Source organism: Labrus bergylta, chromosome 8 (genome assembly GCF_963930695.1).
Source record: "Labrus bergylta chromosome 8, fLabBer1.1, whole genome shotgun sequence".
Lineage (NCBI taxonomy): Eukaryota > Metazoa > Chordata > Actinopteri > Labriformes > Labridae > Labrus > Labrus bergylta.
Genome location: NC_089202.1, coordinates 13356833 through 13375212, shown reverse-complemented (window position 1 = coordinate 13375212; position 18380 = coordinate 13356833). Strand labels below are relative to the sequence as shown.

The 18380-nt window shown below is 38.9% G+C and overlaps 1 protein-coding gene across 1 annotated transcript; it reads right to left on the bottom strand.

The window, feature by feature from the left end:
* Window positions 1–315: 315 nt before the first annotated feature.
* zgc:158689 (uncharacterized protein LOC791177 homolog) lies at window positions 316–17459 on the bottom strand. Its single transcript, XM_065958347.1, has 15 exons — window positions 17317–17459; window positions 11608–11752; window positions 11394–11469; window positions 11199–11285; window positions 10605–10666; window positions 10335–10406; window positions 9472–9609; window positions 8817–8969; window positions 8005–8181; window positions 6614–7247; window positions 5631–5859; window positions 5234–5296; window positions 4688–4856; window positions 4537–4577; window positions 316–2779 (listed from the first exon to the last, which is right to left on the bottom strand). The coding sequence occupies exons 1-15, from the start codon at window positions 17418–17420 to the stop codon at window positions 2707–2709; spliced, it is 2223 nt and encodes a 740-aa protein (XP_065814419.1). The 5' UTR covers window positions 17421–17459; the 3' UTR covers window positions 316–2706.
* Window positions 17460–18380: the final 921 nt, after the last annotated feature.

The window sequence follows — 18380 nt, the reverse complement described above, 5'->3', positions numbered from 1 at the left end:
TCCAGGTTGGTAGACTTCGACTAAAAATCTTAATGAGGTGTTAAGACTCGAGAGCTTTGAAACTAAGCTTCAACACAACCCTGATCGTTCAAAAGAGGCTTATGACAAAGCTGGACTGAATTCTTTGTTCCATAGCAGCATTATGTTGCTTGCATGAGTAACAGGGGTAACAGAGCAAAACAAAATAAAGAGCTGTACAGCATGGAAGCCCTTAAAAATTAAGGATGTATGTAATACTGGCCCCACAAAAAATTGACATTTAAAACATCAAAGCTACCTACAATAATGGAAAAAAACTCTTGTAAGAACTACAACTCTGGGGAATGTTTCCTTAGAACTTTATTTCACATTACACAAATGTTCAGTGTTTGAGGTGAAGAATGTCTCCAGCAGTTTTCATCATCATAATAAAATACCTTCTAAAGTCACCAGGATCTCATGCTGATGTAACTCAGAACAGATCGACAGTCCATCAGTCCATTTTTTTAACAGACCTGTGGAACTGTGTATAATGTGTGTGCAATATAGTAACAATATTTTACTTCGGAAGAGGAAATTCGGACTTTGGATATGCTCCTTTTTTACGTAGCAGTTCTCCCACAACCAATCAATTACAAAAATACTTGTGTACATTTTGAGCCTTCATCTACATACCATATTCTGAATACTAGCTATTAATTTGCTTTTTCATTTTTGCCATGTATTTCTTGTTGCTATGTATATTCGACATCTTTAGTTTTAATGAAAGTGTCATGTACTTCTGTACAAATTCTTTTGTACAAAATATTTCCCAGTAATCCCAGAGTATTTTTTTTCTATACACATGTACATGTATATGTAAGTATATTTATGTAAGTGGTTTTCACATCTCATAGCTGTTTGTGCCTCCCAGTATTCGAAGTTAACAAAGTTCAAGCGTTCTTCCAAAGTGAAATACTATTACTAAAAAGAAGTTAAATAAAAGTCATAAATTCACAGATGTTTTAAGCCCTATTTACAAGCAGGACTAAGCATTAGCTCTATCAGTTTGCTAGCCTTCAGCTTTATTAATAATGCCATACTACTCAAAGGTATATAAACGCTGTTAGAAATGATTCTCTACAACCCTCTGGGCGATATCTAAAATCTTTAAGGTGCTAAAAGATCACAGAAGCTCAAAGTAATTACAACAAGAACATAAACCATTTCAGTTTGCACAGATACAAAGTTTCACCTTAAAATGACAGTCCCCTAGAGCTACAGGATATTACTTGGGATAACTCTAGTTTACCATTAACACCTGCTCAGACGCCGGTCAACTTCCCAGTATGCTTTCATCATCACTTTCATTAAAACATTTCCCAAATGAAAATAAATCCTGTTGTCTGTCTCGGCTTTCACGTCTTTCAGATTCTACTCACTTTGATTGGTAAACACTCGACTAGCCTATATGTTGTCTCGCTTTAGATCTGGGACTGAAAAGGAATCAAGACGACATCAAATCCAAAGACTAATCAGGAAAATCTCTCACTCTTTTTACTTTAACCCTCCACAACATGCAACTTTCTGAAATAAACACTTCTTCAATAATACCATAATCTCAACATTCAGCTATTCTTTGCTACAGTTGTTTTCTGTAGCGCTCAGAAACTTTCTGTAGAACTTCCTCTGTCTTAAAACTATCTATCTGAGAACCTACGAATCTCATTAATCGAATGTTTGATACATCACATTTAAAGAAATACTTTTTTTCAGAATGATTTTTTTTAGGCCAAGTGAAGGGCTAAATAATTCAATAGTTAAAGTAACTTTAAGTTACTTTTAATTATAAGTAACTTTGCAGCAGCAGAATGTGTCGTGGTAACTTGAAGTAACTTATAAGATATAACCAACAGGTACTCCATCACTTGAACAGCTCTGCCCATCGTCAGTGATGCTTCAGTAGAAATGACCAAAATAATAAACATGGCTAATTTCATTGAAATACAGAAAAGCATCTCAACCAAAACGACCACATTTTGAATTAGAAAAGACAATTCAAAACCTTAAATTCATTAAAACCAAGAAAATGCAACAATCTGGCAGCATTTCTAACATCTAAAAATATAATATTGTAATAGCACTTTTAGAATAGGAGCCTGTCCTTGTCCTGTAACACTTTGTTACAGTGAAAGTTCACAACCTGCTATTAGGAGCCAGTCCCTAGATCAACCAAACACAGGAACACTTCAAAATATGGCACAAAACAACCAAAAACTAAATTAAAGGTAGTTTTGAGAAAGAAATTGCAAAGTAAAAGAAGTCAGATGCATATTTCATAAGCAATGAAAAACCTAAAAATGTTAGCTATTCTTGATGAGTTAAGGAGATCTCAAACACTCAGGTAAGTACAGACAAAAACTTCTGTCATAAACTAGTCTATATTTTTCATACTCATATTCTCTCAGGTGTTTTCAGATGTTTAAGAGGTTCTGATTCTATTTTCATTTTAACTACTCCAAACTTAAATGGACTGAAATCAAATTTAAAACAGATCTCTACAATTACACCTTTTATAATTTGATTTAACATTTTATCAAGAAACATAATCTTTATTTGATTATTTAAAAAAAAAAAAAACATCAACAAACTCATCATGACCGCGTGGGTTGTTTCCAGGAATCAACCCGAGGTTTGAAGACCTGACAAACCACAGAACGCAAGATTGCTGCTGTTTGAATACAATTTTTACTCGATGATGGGAGCCGAGCGATCGTTGGTGACAGTTTTTCTGAGTCGGATGTGAGCAAACGGGTTGACCCTGTAGGCAGGAAAAATAAAATAAACATTACATAAAATGGGCACTCCAGAGGGTTTAATCATAAATGCTGTAATGGGAATAAAAGAATCAAGTGAAAAAAAAACAGGAGTTGTAGTTGGTGCTAGCTGCTCTGTCATGAACTTAAAGCTACCGTCAGCATGCTAATATGATCACAATGGCAATGCTAACATGCTTATGTTAAGAACTTTTGATTATTCACGTGTTCACCATAATAGTTCAGCGTGTTAGCATGGTAAGATTTCCTATGTAAAATACTGAGAACAGCTGAGTGTGCATTAATAATAATGTTAGATTAGGAGTCCAGCGTAGATAATATTTCATTTAATTATCAATGGACCGTGAATACAGTAACAAACGTCATGGCCACCCATTTAATTCATTATTTTATTGAATTTTTTAAAAGTTAAAACAACTGACTTATACCAGTTGGCTGCCGTCAGACAACAGCTAATGTTAGCATCCAGCCAGTTCCTAGCTTACATTACTGTTAGCCAGAAAGAGGCTGATGACTCTACCTTTTTAAAAGACATGTCTAGGAAAGAGAAAGACTTAATATTTTAAAAGCAGATTAACAGACAGCCCTCAACTACCTTCAGAAAAACAGTTTATTTAAGAATTCAACCACCTCTTTGTTGAGATAACACTTTGCTAGCGTTTTCTATCGTATCCTTCCCATTGTAGGGACGGCCATGGCTCAGTGGTAGAGTTGGTCTGACTCAACGTGTCGAATGGAGACTCCGGTCTGTCCCAGCTCATGCAGTCACATGTCAAAGTGTCACACTGTACCCTGGATTGCTCCCGCTGCTAAGCCAGCGCCGTGTGAATGTAGTCGTACTATTGGACAGTTAGGCACTTTATGAAGCAGCCTCTGCCATCAGTGTGTGAATGAGTGAATGTGACAAGAAGTGTAAAACTTATAGAAAAGTGTTACATAAATCCAATTCTATTCCCATTTATCCTTTAAAACTTTCGAAAGCTAACAGCAACTCTGTAGCTAAACGTAATATTAGCAAAGGAGTACTAAGAGCAGGTGTTGTCTGATGGTAGCTCGCAGAAATCAGTACTTATGACATATGGCCAAATGTCTCTGCAAATTTTCACTTTTACTTGTTTTTCAGCTTATAATCATTAAAATGTCTGTCAGATTTCCTGTTTGATTTTTTTTTTTTGTCAGCTTTGTCAACAACCTGAAGCAACATCTCATCAACAATATAACAGTAGATTCCCATCCTAAGTCTGATTTCAGATGATTATATCCACATTGTGAGTATGTTTAATTCCTGAAGAGAATCTTGTGGCAACCCATAGAACAGAGTAGTAGACCTAGCTAGCTTGACTTAAAAAGAAATCAAGTCAAAAATGATAGTGAAGGAGCCACACATGGCCTTGTTGTCAAGATCAGGCTCCATGTACAGAGGCGGTAGTCCTCCAAGCGGTATAGGCTTGGGTTCAAGTCTGACCTGCAGCTCCTTTCCTGCATGGAATTTCCCTCTCTCATCAACCCTAACCCTCATCAAATAAAGGCAAAAAGCCCAAATATAAATCTTTAAAATAATATATGGTTAGCACCAAATGCATCTTAAGATATCTCCTTCTAAGTTGGTAAACAAATCTAAACTATCCCATCAACCAAAGATCACTGAAGAGATTAGAAATGTGACAAATACAGAGACAATAGGTAAAATAAAATGTGTGTAATTAAGACACTAATAGCTAATTTGCATAGCTAATTTTACCTGGTAGGGGATGGTGGTGGGGAGGCAAATGCTGAAGTAATCTGAAATGTAAGGAAGAGCACTATTACATTTCAAATCATCTGTTTCTCCTCCATTAATACCTAGATGTATCAGCAAGATGAATTCATTATCAGAAAATCTTCCTTCTGACCCTGTTGCTGTCGGCCATGCTGTACGGGCGCGGGCGGAAGGTGCTGACCCTCTGGGGAGGAAGAGACCGCTCCTCCTCTGACTCTGGTGTGAGGGCTGCAGGACCCTGAGACCCAAGCTTGTCGAGCTGGCCCGTACTGTTGCTGTTAGCCTTGGAGAGGAAGAGGGAGCTAAAAGGAAGATCACGAACAGACGGGGAAAGGGGATAGAGGAAAAAATAGAAAGGAAACATGATGATTTGGGAGCATTGTTTTATCAACAAAAGTGGGTCACATACTGCTGTTTATGAGCTCAATTTCACTCTCTGTGCTTCTGGCATGAGACATGTTTTAATACTGAGAATACAGACGAACATTGTCACATTTATATCAACTTGAAAATGACCTTTTTTTTCTTTGAGTCAACCAATGCTATTACTTCCTACAATATAAGGTCTGCTGATCTACTTAGTTTTAAAACAGCTAAAATTATAAGAATGGAATGTTTCTTTTATAAACAGTTTATCTACCGCTTTAAGAGGACAACAGTTATTTCTCCCTTGACTTACCTCTCGAGGTGATCCATCGCATTGTGCTGTGGCTGAGTGTAGGAAAAAGGGAACCAGCCTTTCCTGTCAAAGAAAATTTCACTTTAAGTAACCTCAGCAAGACATTCAACTGAGTTCTTCAAGCAGCAAACGAGTGTGTATCATCTACATTGTTCTCACAGTAATCTACAAAAGAAAAAGAGGATGAAGGGAAGTGCTTTCTGTCGGACGTTTTGGTTATTGTGACGCCTTAACATGATCATGTCCTCGTCTAATAGCATTGAGATTATTCAGTCTGTGCATACTAACAATGTTAAACCTAATAAGACTCTGTCTAGTCACCAGCCAGTCATTCAATGCATCTCTCTTTTATACACATCAGAAAATTCTCCCTCAGTGTGTGATCTGTAAAACATACCGTCCAGTTCGTTCATTTTGACCGTAGTGCCATCCGTCTCTGGCCTCAGATATGAGCAGGGTGATGCTGTCACCCTGCTGGAAGTGCAGCAAGCAAGCTCCGCCAACGCCGCCACCACCACCACCACCACCACCACCACCACTGCCCTCTGACTCCCCAGGGGAGTGGGCAAACAAGGCTTCAACACGTGTAGGACCAGATAAAGGCATAATCCTAGGGAGACTGGAGCCTAGGTAGAGGAGAAAAAAAAAACGTCATAATCCTATTTTTATCTTCATAAATCAAAGTCTCAATAATTATGCTATTTTTCCTTGGAATGTTTTTTAATCAAAAGCCTTTAGATTATTTTTATACTGAGTGTCTCCATACATAGAAGTCTCCATTGTTTACTTCAGTAGCCACCAGTCTCAGGTTTCATTAGCATTGAAAGCCTACAGACGAGGGATTCTGAATGATGGATGTTATTGTTTAGTGATTACTTTCTAACAGCTGTACTAGCACTATATTAACTTACTGCTAATGCAAACACATCATTTCCTACAGCTGCTGCTTAACAATAACAGCTCTTTCCGTTCGCGGACTACCTGTTAACAGTTCAGGATGAAATGGGGAAAGGATTGCCCAGAGTGTGCTGTTTCATGAAGAGCTGCAGCTGGAGGTCAAGAGCTTACTAGTCACCACGGTAACCAACTTTTTAAACTAGCTCTGCTCTGCTGCAGTTACTCAAAGGCACCTATGTGTCTAAAGCATGACATCAGAGTATGAATTCAATTATTTTTGATAGAATTCTTTATTACATTTTGTAGCTCGCTTGGCTGCACTGTGGACTGATTCACCAGTTTAATGTTGGCCACACATTAGTTGTAACCACATGTGACCATATTATCCATAAAACAGGAGAAACTAAAATCTTAACAAATGTATTACTGACTATATATAATTGTAGACATTCAAATATAGGGAGAAGATTTCTCCATTCTTACCCTGAAAGCCTCCGAGCCTCATTTCACTGTTGGGTTTCCTCGGCAGTGGCAGTGTTGCTGTTGCACTCATGTCAGAAGTCTTCATCCAGGGAATGTGTGACGGTGATGAAGTGTTGCTCCCTCCTGGTCCCACCTGTTGGTGCAGGAGCTGCACAGGAGTCATGGCCCTGGAAAGAGGAGCACTGTGGGGCAGTGGAGGACTGTGAGGAGCACTGTGGGTGATGGGGAGGGTCATGCCATGCAAGGAGCCGCTGGTCGGGGAAATCTGGCTAAGTGACATCACAGTGGATGGGATGAGGCTCGGGGAGAGGTTGGTGGTGTTGGTGGTCATTAGTTGGGGGCCTTGCTGGCCAGAGCTGCTGGACGGGGTGGGAGTGGATGCAGCTGGGCTGGGGCTGCCGCTGCTTTCAGGGAGGAGGCTGGCTGATGTATCGAGGGGAGTGCTGCTGTGCTGAGGAGACGCTCCCTGTGATGAACCTCCGGCTGCTCCCCCAGAGGAGAAGGAGCAGAAAGTCTGAGGGGAGCCCTGAGGTGGACAGGTTTCACTCTGAGAGGAGGAAGGGAGCTGGCGTTGCTGCTGGGAGCGACTGGAGTCTCCATTCAACATAGTCGGGATCTCTAGCAGAGAGAGCCTCTGAAAAAAAACAAACAAGGACTGTTAACCACCAAAAAAATACAAGCTACTGATGAAACTTTGACCGAAACACCAGAGACTGGTGACTTTACTTTACTTCAGCTCTTTGACTTGGAAGGACTTCATATACCTCTTAACATGGTCACATAAGCATTTACAGCAGGCTTTCCCAACCTTTCGGTCATGACCCCACGTGGGGTCACATGAAATTTTGATTTACTGATCAATAACAAATATATTGTATATTGAAATATATTGAACACACGCTACTGTGGGCCATAGCCAAAACAAGAAACTTGTCATCCATTGTGCAGAAATGTTATCCCGGCATTTCTTCAAAAGAAGAAATGCCGGGATAACATACGGAATAACATACGGAATATTTTGATTGAAAACAAAATAATTTTAGCAAAAAGCTGTTTGTGTTTTTGTGTTGGGTCATGAGCCAAAACAGGTTGAGAACCACTGATTTACAGACTACACATCCAATGGTTTATACACCTGAATGTTCTTTTAAAAATCCATAAACTATCACTCATGTATTAACATACTTAATATGTACTTAATAAACAAAATACATGTCTGGGTTTATCCAGGGAGGTCTTGATAGCGTTTTAGAATAACAACTGGCAACATAATAATTCTGGGAAATCCAACAAAAAGGAGGCCCAGATTTGGAGCTTAAACTTCTAAAAATGATCAACTCAACTCAAACCAAAGTAAACACCTGAACACATAAAAACAACAATAATCTGACCTGTTCAGGCTGAGCAGAGCCTAGCTTGGTGTGGCGGAGTACCTCGGCTATCCCAGCAGCACCTGAGCTTTGGGGCGCAGTGTGGCGCAGCAGATTCAGAGCTCGCTCTGGTAGTCTTGTGGGCTGAGAACAGGACAGCTGCCATGATGACAGTTTCTGCGACAGAAGCTCTCTCACCTGGATTGAAAGAAGGCACAGCATTGAGTAAACCACAACAGTGTTAAAGGATGAGGCCGGATTTATTCAATGCTTTTGCTTTTTTCAAATAACCTTAAAAAAAAAAAAATGTCAATGCACTGGTTCAATTTTCAGCTTCCCTATCCTGCCCTTGGCTCTCAAGCCAAACCCATCCATTCCTACAAAAGATGTTTCTCTGTAACATGGATCCCAAATGTATTACTTCTTTTTTGTATTAAAAAGTCCACATACTTCTTAAAACAGCTGGGCACATAAGTGTTCAACACGTTTAATAGAAACAGAAGGACAAAATTGGGTTATATTTTCCATTTCCAGCAGCAGAGGAACACATGAAGTGAATATTTAGAAGTTCAAACTGAGATCAAAAGAACACAAACAACAGAGTCTCTGTTCATATAGTAAAGGATCATGTCCACCAGTGCAACATTGAGGCTCATAATGTGTTTCTAGAAAACAATGAAGATCTCCTGCACAGAGGAATTAGCTTTTTCAGAGTGTGATTGCACATAACGTTTTTGTAGGATTAACTGTTATTTGGGTTTATATTGCCAACATTTACCACATGAGAGCTAAAACGACGACAAATTGCAAATAAGAAAATGTGAGCCCATTACCTTGGAGTGGTAGCTGATAAGCAGTTTGGTTACACAACACTGTCTGTCGACCAGGAAGCAGTATCGTCTCCTTTCTTCAGTGAGCGCAGACTTGTAACCCGTGGCAACCATCGCATCCAGCTCACCTTGACGACGACTCATCAACTCCACAAACTGTGGAAAAAGTCAGGGAAAATCTTGGATCCAAATCGTATGCACTCAAGACAGGGTGGCCTTCAATGCTCTTTGTAAGAGTGAATAACACAAGGTCACAAAACCTCTAATGCCCACGTGAACTTTTCCTCTCACAAAACCCGCAAGCTCAATCTCAATTCTCATTTTCACTTTCCAAAGTGGCTAAATCAGTTCATCCTCTTATGTCATTCCTATTTCCTCCAGGAATATGTTTGCCCACTAAGTTGCTTGTTTTCTGAAAATCAGCTGAGGCAGATTGTTCTTTAATCTTATTCACACCAGCCTATTTCTTACACAAATGCTCACATAACCTCCGTTTTTAATCTTCTATAATGCCGAGTTAGATGATCCATTTGTTTGGAGGATTTCTGTTTCTCAAAATATAAATGATCTGACTAACTTAAGCTTACGAGTTTTCATATTTCATTTCCTCCTCGTTCATTTACGCATGTTTGTTTTTCATCGCTGGGTTTGAACTCACCTGCATCTCTCGGTCTCCATATTTGTTTGGGTGTCGACTGCCCTGGCTCTTCCTGCGGAGCTTCTTCAGCTGGGACTGGCAGCGCTCGATAGACTCAGACTTAGACCTCCGCTCACTCTGATACTTCTTCAGGGTGGCCTTGAGGGAAATTTTTGTTTTTTTTAATGACATCGAGCAATATAATGGAAGATGTAGTGCTGTTGTGCTTAATATCAGCAATGCTGGGTTTTTTTTTTTTCGGTCAGTGACACAACACTGCACCCATGCTGATATTCAGCACAACAGCACAACCTTGAGTGTGATATAGCTTTAATTAGTCAGTCATAAACAATATTTTTTTTAACTTAATTTGGCTCCACAAACACAGCTAGTTCAGGAACACAAACACTGTCCAGAACACTTCCTACATTTTGTGAATCTACACATTTAAATTCATACTTGATTCATTGATGAAGTGCAAAGTTTGCTAAGATCTACACAATGGACATTTGCTGTAATGTCAATACAAAGTACGCAGAACACCTGAAGTGAAGTAATACATTCATTTAAAAGTCCCAGTGCTGTTGCACATTATATCTACATCAGCGCTCCTGGAATGCTAACTAACTAACATGGTCAGAACTTAGTGTTTTATAATACCTTTTAAATGAAACTAGGTTTATTGAGTTTATATCTATTGTATCGCTTGTATGTGACTGTTTAAATTAAATTTTCACAGTTTTAATCATTACAATGAATCACATTTTACACATTCTTCTGGTTTGCATCATAATTTATATAATAATTCAAATAACTCCGCCTCACACAGTCTTTTCTTCTGGTCAATTGAATTAAAAAGCAGTGGTGGATCAACATAAACTTACTGTGAGGTATTTAATATCCAGTTCCAGCTTCTGCTCCAACTGGGCAAGCAGTTCAGAGTGAAACAACTTCAACTGTTGATTAAAAACAACAATCAAGACTTAGCAATTAGACCAACGTATGCCGACACTGCAACATTAACATGATAGTGGACTGTACTAAGGAAAACTTGCAACATCACAGGTTGCAATAATATAATAGAAAATTGCACTCTTTCTGATCACTTCAATACCATTATATCATTTGCACAGAGCATCTAAGCGCAGTCTTACCACATCTTCCAGCTGCACCTGAATCTGTCTGTGCACCTCGGCCATCTGAAACAATGTGTCTCCTGTGTAGAAATGTTATAAATGATATAGATATAAGAAGTAATCAGTTGCTTTTATTCAAATCTTGTGTTCTTATCTTGACCATTATGAACAGCAATCGACATCCACTTCCATACAAACAACACACAAGCAGTAATGTCTTTAAACTTTTCTGTTTTCACACAGTTTCTCATTTACAAAGCGGCAGTCAGCTGTGAGTGCCTCCCTCGGTCACACAGCGCTGTAGTATGTGGTGGCTGGCATCTCGCCCTCCGACTCTCCTGCCTGCCTCCCCCGCTGTTTTCAGCATTACAATGAGATCATGTGGTGTTGTTAATCTCCCAACAATGACCCTACTCTCTCCATTTCCCTCTGTTTTCTCTCCCTCTCTCTGTCTCTACATTTCCTTCTCCCCTCTCGTCTTCCTCTGCTCCCTCACTAACACATAAGCAGACTGTTTTCATCCTCTCCTGCAGCTGTCAAGTCCACTCTCTTCACTTTATTAGGTGCCATTGCAGATTTATTCTTAATTTCTCCCTCACTTCCCTCACTCACCCAGCTCTTTGGAGCCTTGGCTGTCACTTGCCAGTTCTCCCAGTTTCACCAGAGCATCAAAGTACCCCTTGGCAGCCACAGTTACTCCTGAAAGAGAGTTCATGTTAGGGGACGTATACCTTTAAAGTGATTGTGTAACGTAACATATAACCCTGCTAAGAGGAGAAAAAAATGAAAGGCCTGTGTTTGGCTAACCTGTCAGGGCTCTCTCATAGTGTTTCCCCATAGTCACAAAGTTCTTCAGACTGGGATTAAACTGGTCCAGAATCCCCTGTTGGCAACAATAAGAGGACATTTTTAATCATTTCACAAAACAATGAATGGTGTAAGATTTTGGTCGCGATGAAAATATCTCCCAAATCTCTCATACTGTGATGGGGCTCACTGCCAGGGCGCTTTAGAGTCTTACCTTGTAGACATTTTCCGTCATCTTGTTAACTTCTTCTGTTCGAGACATTTTGCTTCTCTTGGGTAGGACCGACCTCTTTGTGTGTTTGTGTTGTTTTTTCCTTTTGATGGTCAGGGCGCTACTCTTGACAGCGAACAGAAATCCACTAAAAGAGAAACAACGTAACAACGTTTTCACAATGACTCTTGACGGAAAAAAAGCACAAACTGATGTTTCAGGCGTCACCTTCACTTTGGACTGCAAAGGTCAAAGCACTTATGGTGTGATTTTTTTTTTTTTTCTTTAATGATTTTTTGGAAGGAAATTTCAGCGCTATCTGAAAGTTCAGCACTGAAAGGACAGACAGGAAACAGAGGGGAAGACCAAAAGCAACGAGGGTAACAAAAGGTGCTCTTATTTATTTGTTTTTAATTTCACCTGGGCTGAAACTATTCTCATTAATAAAATGAAAACACAAGTATTTTGATGATCGAGAACACCGAACATTCACTTTTTCCTTGCATCTTGCGTCAGAATTTGCTGCCTTTCCTGATGCAGACACTTCATAGAACATATTTTGGTTTTGAACTGACTGCCCGACAAGACAAGGAACTACAAGATGCCACCTTGTGCCCTGATGAGTAATAATTGAAATGTAATGATTTCCTGTTATTTAAAGACAAAACCTTTATGTGATTAATCAGGACATGACAAAACTGTAAGGTTATGTCCTTGGTCCATGTGCAGAAAAACCCCCAAAACAACTGTCCTGTAAAATAATAATAATCTAAGCAATGTAAATTACTGGAATCGTGTCTGTCTTTTTTAAAGCACTGTGAGCTGACATCTGTTGAGTAACATCAGCCCACTTTGAGGCACTAAAAGTGTGAGATTACCATAAACACTTAAGGTTTAGGACTTTTAAGGCCATTCAACAAGTGCTGAGGATGTCAGAGCTGCCTTGGGTTTTGTCTGAGGGCAGCACTGTTATTTTCTCACGACTCTACCCCCTGACTAAGCCTGCCAGTTTCTACATTATCGCCTCACAACATTACGGCAACCCAAATATTTCTCCAAGATTGGAGTGCCAGAAGAGTTATACCATTTCAGATAAGAACAATGGTCTCCTCGAGAGTGAGACGCAGGTGTCAAAGTGCTGAATAAACACGCGACGAGGATGTTTCCTCAGGAGAGGGGACGATCAAGGGGGGACTGATCTGGGGTCAAAGGATTTCCAGTCGCGGATTTGAGAGCAAAATCCTCATTCCCTGTTTTCCCACTGTAGCCCTCCTTTGTTATCACAGCAAGATTACAGAGAAAACGGTGACCCAGATCAACTAATGGTATATGACACAAAGAAAACATTTCCAGGCTCTTGCTCATTAGGGCCACCCTGGTGTAGTCTGTTATCTGACTGAGAAACACTCTGCTGTTCTGCAGATACTTTTTTTTAATTTGAAAAGCTTTACATCGATGCACATTGTTCAGAGGACAGAGTACAAAACCTAATATGAATAAAGCATGTATGTTTACTTTCTCAGTTTGGTGTTGTTTTAATTCAGAATCATTGAATACAGTGATAAAGTGCTGTTTGTTTCAGGATGCAACAGGAACAGTCTGCAGGTGGTTGGGGATACAGAAGGTGCATTCATGTGGTTTGGCCTCTTAAAATGTCTTCAAATAGTTTGGTTAAAACCAACAAATGTCACTAGGGCAGCTTAGAATAGTTTTTCTAAATAATCTTCAACTCATTTGAATGTAGCTTACTTTTTTTGATTTGTCTTTTTAGGCAACAATAAATCCAAATTCTGCTTTGCTCTCCTGATAGGAGTCATAGATGTCCTTCTCTATTCAAATGATGAATACGTTTTTGTGTTTTGGACCAATTTACCATTTTCGGACATTTCCCATTTGCAGTCTTAATGTCACTGCAGCGTTTTTAATCCCTCAAAAAAAAACCTGGCAAGTGAGGCACCAAAGAGAAACTGAAGCTCGGAAGATTCATATAAGACTTCTAATTAAAATGATTTTGTCTTGTGTCATGCATTCACTCCTCACATTAATCTAAAGATCAATTAATGGTGTAACATTACAGTTGAACAGTACTTCACTGCCAAATGAGCTTTTCTTCCACAACATCATCTAATTTGAAAAAATACTTTTGCGTGACTGAGGGCAAAAAATAATTAAGAAGAAAGGATGAGTACAAACTTTCTGTAAATGGAGACATGAATAAGTTGCAGAGTGAATGTTTCCCTGAGTGTTAAAATGGAAACAGCCTTTTGCCCACTCAGTACAGTTCACAGTTTAACAGCTACCTGTTGAGCTCCATTAAAAAAAAAAAAAAAATCTGCAACAAGAAATTCAGCTACTTTCTATAAAAAAAAAAGTTACATACCTTTTCAGATGTCATTGTGGGGAGCGATAAAGGCTTCCTGCTTCTTTGAGTGTTGAATGAAGAGTACAACACCCCCTCCTTTCTTCCTATTAGGCTACTCTCCCTCTCCGTTAGTTAGTGGGGGGTTGTCTCATCCAGCAGAGCACTAAATCTCAGCTCCCCTCCACCCCTTTTTCACATGGCCCTCTCTCTCTCTCTCTTCTTTTTTTCTCCCCCCTCTCTCTCTCTTTCACACACACACTTCCTCCCTCTTTCTGCCTCGCTTTACTCCCAGGAATCGGGGTCAGATATTTGGTGCCGTTCAGTACCTCTCCACATTACTGAGCCGATTACCAACATGCCTTCACGCCCGCAGGAAAAACCGACCACCGACTACAGCCCCCGCCCTGAACGAGCAGCTCCCAGAGCAGTCAGCCTCGCGCTCAGTGTCCGCCTCCCTCTGCCTCTCTCTCTGTCACTCGGGCAGAATAACAATGAGCCAACGGGACCCCGTCTGAATAGAAGCAGGAGGAGAATAATGACTTGAACTTTTTAAGCCACAGCACAGGCAAAGGCCTATCACTGGCCTACATACACCCGGATCATCACCATGTCCCTACTCCCCATTCTCAGAGGGGGGGGACAGGAGAGGAGGAGGCCCTGCAGGAGCCATCTTCATTAACTGATATAAATACTTTCATTTACTGCAGATTATGTGTTTTATTAATGGCAGACATAAAGGTGATTGGGGGATAAATTGGTAGGGAAAGTCCATTTGTTGTTTTTTACAGTCTGGAAAGCAAAAAAAAACAACTTAGTAAGTAATCCAGTACAATTTAAAGTACTTTTACTTGTACTCAATGATGACTTTCCATTCTACAAAATATTTTACTACACTTCATGTGTTTGAAAGTTACAGCTCCAACTTTGCATATCCAGGTAATAGAAATTATAAATCCAATAATATAATCAATTTAACTATTGTTATGGGTTAAATTGACCAGCGGTACATAAAAAATTACACCCCCTTTGTAGCTGCAACATTAAACACATGAACACATTTAAAATGATTAACCAATACTGGCTACAATATTTTTAACGTTTGTTCTTCTTAGTTATACTTTGAACTTTAAGTATTATTTCTAACTTTTCTGGGGATTAATTTGTGATGGGAAGTTTTGCAATTTCGTATCATTACTTTTCGGTGAAATATATATAAATACTTGCCATTTGTTGTTGCCACGTTTATTACACAGTGGTGGATAGTTGCTGTCGTAAATTAACTGAAGCTCAAGTGTGAAGTACTTTATCAAGACTGTCAACAAGGTTTTAGAGGTCATGAAGGCAGCACATCCTCCAAAAAATATTTGACTGGAAAACTCAAGTTCTCTTTTATTAATAACCCTGTGTGTCATATTATTATTATTATTATTATTATTATTATTATTATTATTATTATTATTATTATTACATTATGTTTCAGAGACTGAATAAGCTTAAGATGCAAAGTTAATTAATAGTAGAAATACTTAAGTGTCCAATTCATTCCGCTGCTACAATTTTAAGTTGCAGCCGAATTGATAATACATCACTGATAATAATTTAAAAATAATTTAAAATGTGACAGAAACAGGTGTCATCATACACACTAAGCCTTCTTACTTTTCATAGCCTACTTTAGATCGACTAAAATGTTAATTCTCATGTACTTAGGAACTTTAATACAGAAATTGTGGTTCAGTGTATTTTAAGCACTATTTCTGTGCTTTGCTGCATTTATCCCCTTTCACCACTAGAGGTCATAAGAAAGCCAAACATGTGGACAGCCCTTACAGTCTATGGGACAGCCCTGTGATGACTATGCTAAAAATACCTTGTTGGCATCATGTCACCTGTGGAGAGATTGGATGTAACGGACTGCACAAAAAGTACTAATGCAATCAATTTAAACAAGTTCATGAACTCCCCAAGAGGAAATCTGTTTGGAGCAATTATAGTTCAGTAAAAACTGTTTTGACATGCAGTTTGCTTCTTTGCAGATATCATTGTGAAGGTGTCACTTTTGTCTCTGCCTCATTTAATGACATACGTATGTCACAATTTTCCAGAATTTTAAAATCCAAGATATCAATTGATTATTGGAGAAGATAGGAAGCTGATAAATCCACAATGAATAAAACGTTAATTGCAGTCCTGTAGTACAAACTACAATAAGAATAAAATCATCAAATCAAAAGCTCTATTTCAATAAGCGCAAGAGGAACCATAATCTTAAAAATATGGAACAGCTGCTTTGAGTAATTCATTCATTAAAAAAATTAAAAATAATAATTAGTAATACTTAAATTTAACTTTTCCTGAACATACCGACATATTACAGCTAAAATAAAAAATGGGAACATTCTCCACCATTGTCTGCAGGAAAGTCAGATATTTGACTGAAGCTATGTCACCTTGCAGTATGAGGTTCTTCCCTAAAGGTAACAAAAGTGTGACATCACTTTGCTGCAGTAACTTGTATGGCCACAGAGTTACACAGAACGTATCTGTAAATCTGTGCCTTTAAGACCAAAAGAGGCAGGTAGCAAACTCATAATCACAAATAATAAAAGGTTGATCAACTTATAGGTCACATTTTATGTAAAATATAGTTCACCATGTTTTTAGAACACTAATGTGTGTCTCTAGTCTGTCTACAACCCCCCAATAATGAGAAAAGACCATCCTCTCTGTCTTTTGCCTGATCCACATTTTTTAGAAAATGTATACTCAAAAAGGCCGTTTGGATGTTTTTTCGTTGTGACATCACAAAGGGTAGTAACCCCTCCCCCAGGTGGGTGACACTCCTACACCTAGGTGTTTGTTGTCCCTCTGAGTCTGCCTTTTCACCATAAACAACTGGGCATGGTGCAAGAAAGCCTGAGCCCCATCCCCTTCCAGAGAGGGGGCGTGGTCAAACAGCTTACATGCATTTAAAGCTACAGACACAGAAACAGCCTATTCTGAACAGGGCTGGAATAGAGAGGTTTATAGGCATGATGAAATACAGGACCAGAGTGGAATTAAAGCAAGAAACATCACAGACATGCTTTGGGGAACTCTAAGACTGATTTCAAAGGAGTATCATATGTGATCTTAAAACTTGATATTGTCAACAAACCTGATAAATAAAACTTTAAGCACAGCTCTTATGTCAACAACCTCCATTATGTATATTGTTAAACCCTCTCCTCTGTTCAGACCTTAGCTCATCACTGCAGCATAAGGCCTCTCAAAATGCTACTTAAATGTCTTTTCCACTACTGGACAACCAAAATCACGTATGACAAAAAAACAGATAAACATGTGTTTACTCAGCAGTAGAAGGCTGTCTGACTCTGGGTCCATCTTTTCTCCGTTCAGAAGACATGATGTCATCTCTTTCCATCATCCGAGGAGTTTCCAGTTTGGCCGTCATAACAGACGAGTGGGCTGAGCTTTGTTGTGTTCTGGATCATTTCATTCTGTGTGGAGGGAACAATTGCATCATCTGTAGTCTTGTTTCCTTGGACCTGATCCGTAAAGCTCTTTCAGACGCTTCGCTTCCTCTGGACCTAATTCACTCCTGATAAGTAGATTGAAAGACAGGAGAACTTGGCTCACACTGACTTAGGTAACAATAAGCATGACTCATGCATAGACCTCTCCAATCTAGACATCTATATACCTTCATATTGTGACACGCAGGTGTAATCAATCACCCCTGAAACGCAGACATGCTGAACATGTAATTATGTATTTAAAGAATGTATCTTTCTTATTATCTTCTGAAAGTTTACTGGTAATAGATGTCCATATAAAGCTCTTTTAGATTTAACCCAAATGACAAATAAGATACAGTTAAAGGAAGATTTCAATCATTTTAGAAAAGGTGAATGTACAGAAATCATTTGAACATTCAGTGTAAAACCATCAAGAATATAAAACAAGACGGGAAGTTTTTTGCTCTTTGAAATTTCATGTTGTTCATGCCACATATATTTCATTTTTATCTAAAAATATACTAAATAACCTGATTATTAATACACATTTTCTGACTTTCTTTAGTAAAAACTATTTGTCCAAAAACATTATTTTCAAAAGGGTCAAAACTATATGATCTGCCTAAATGCCCAAACTCAATCTATAAATACCAATCTAAGACTACTCCAACACAGTGTACACTGTCTCAAACCCTGTTGAATAAATGTGGTTTCTGTATCCCCGATCTATGAAAATACAGAATAAAAGGCACATATTTCATTGCCTATCAATGTACTCAATTATCAAAGCATTCTGGAGGTTCTGGATATGTTTTGCCCTTGCATGAATAATATTGAAAGTTTGCCCCAAACTATGTATCTATGGAGTTTTTCCTGCAAACTATAAAATTAGCAAA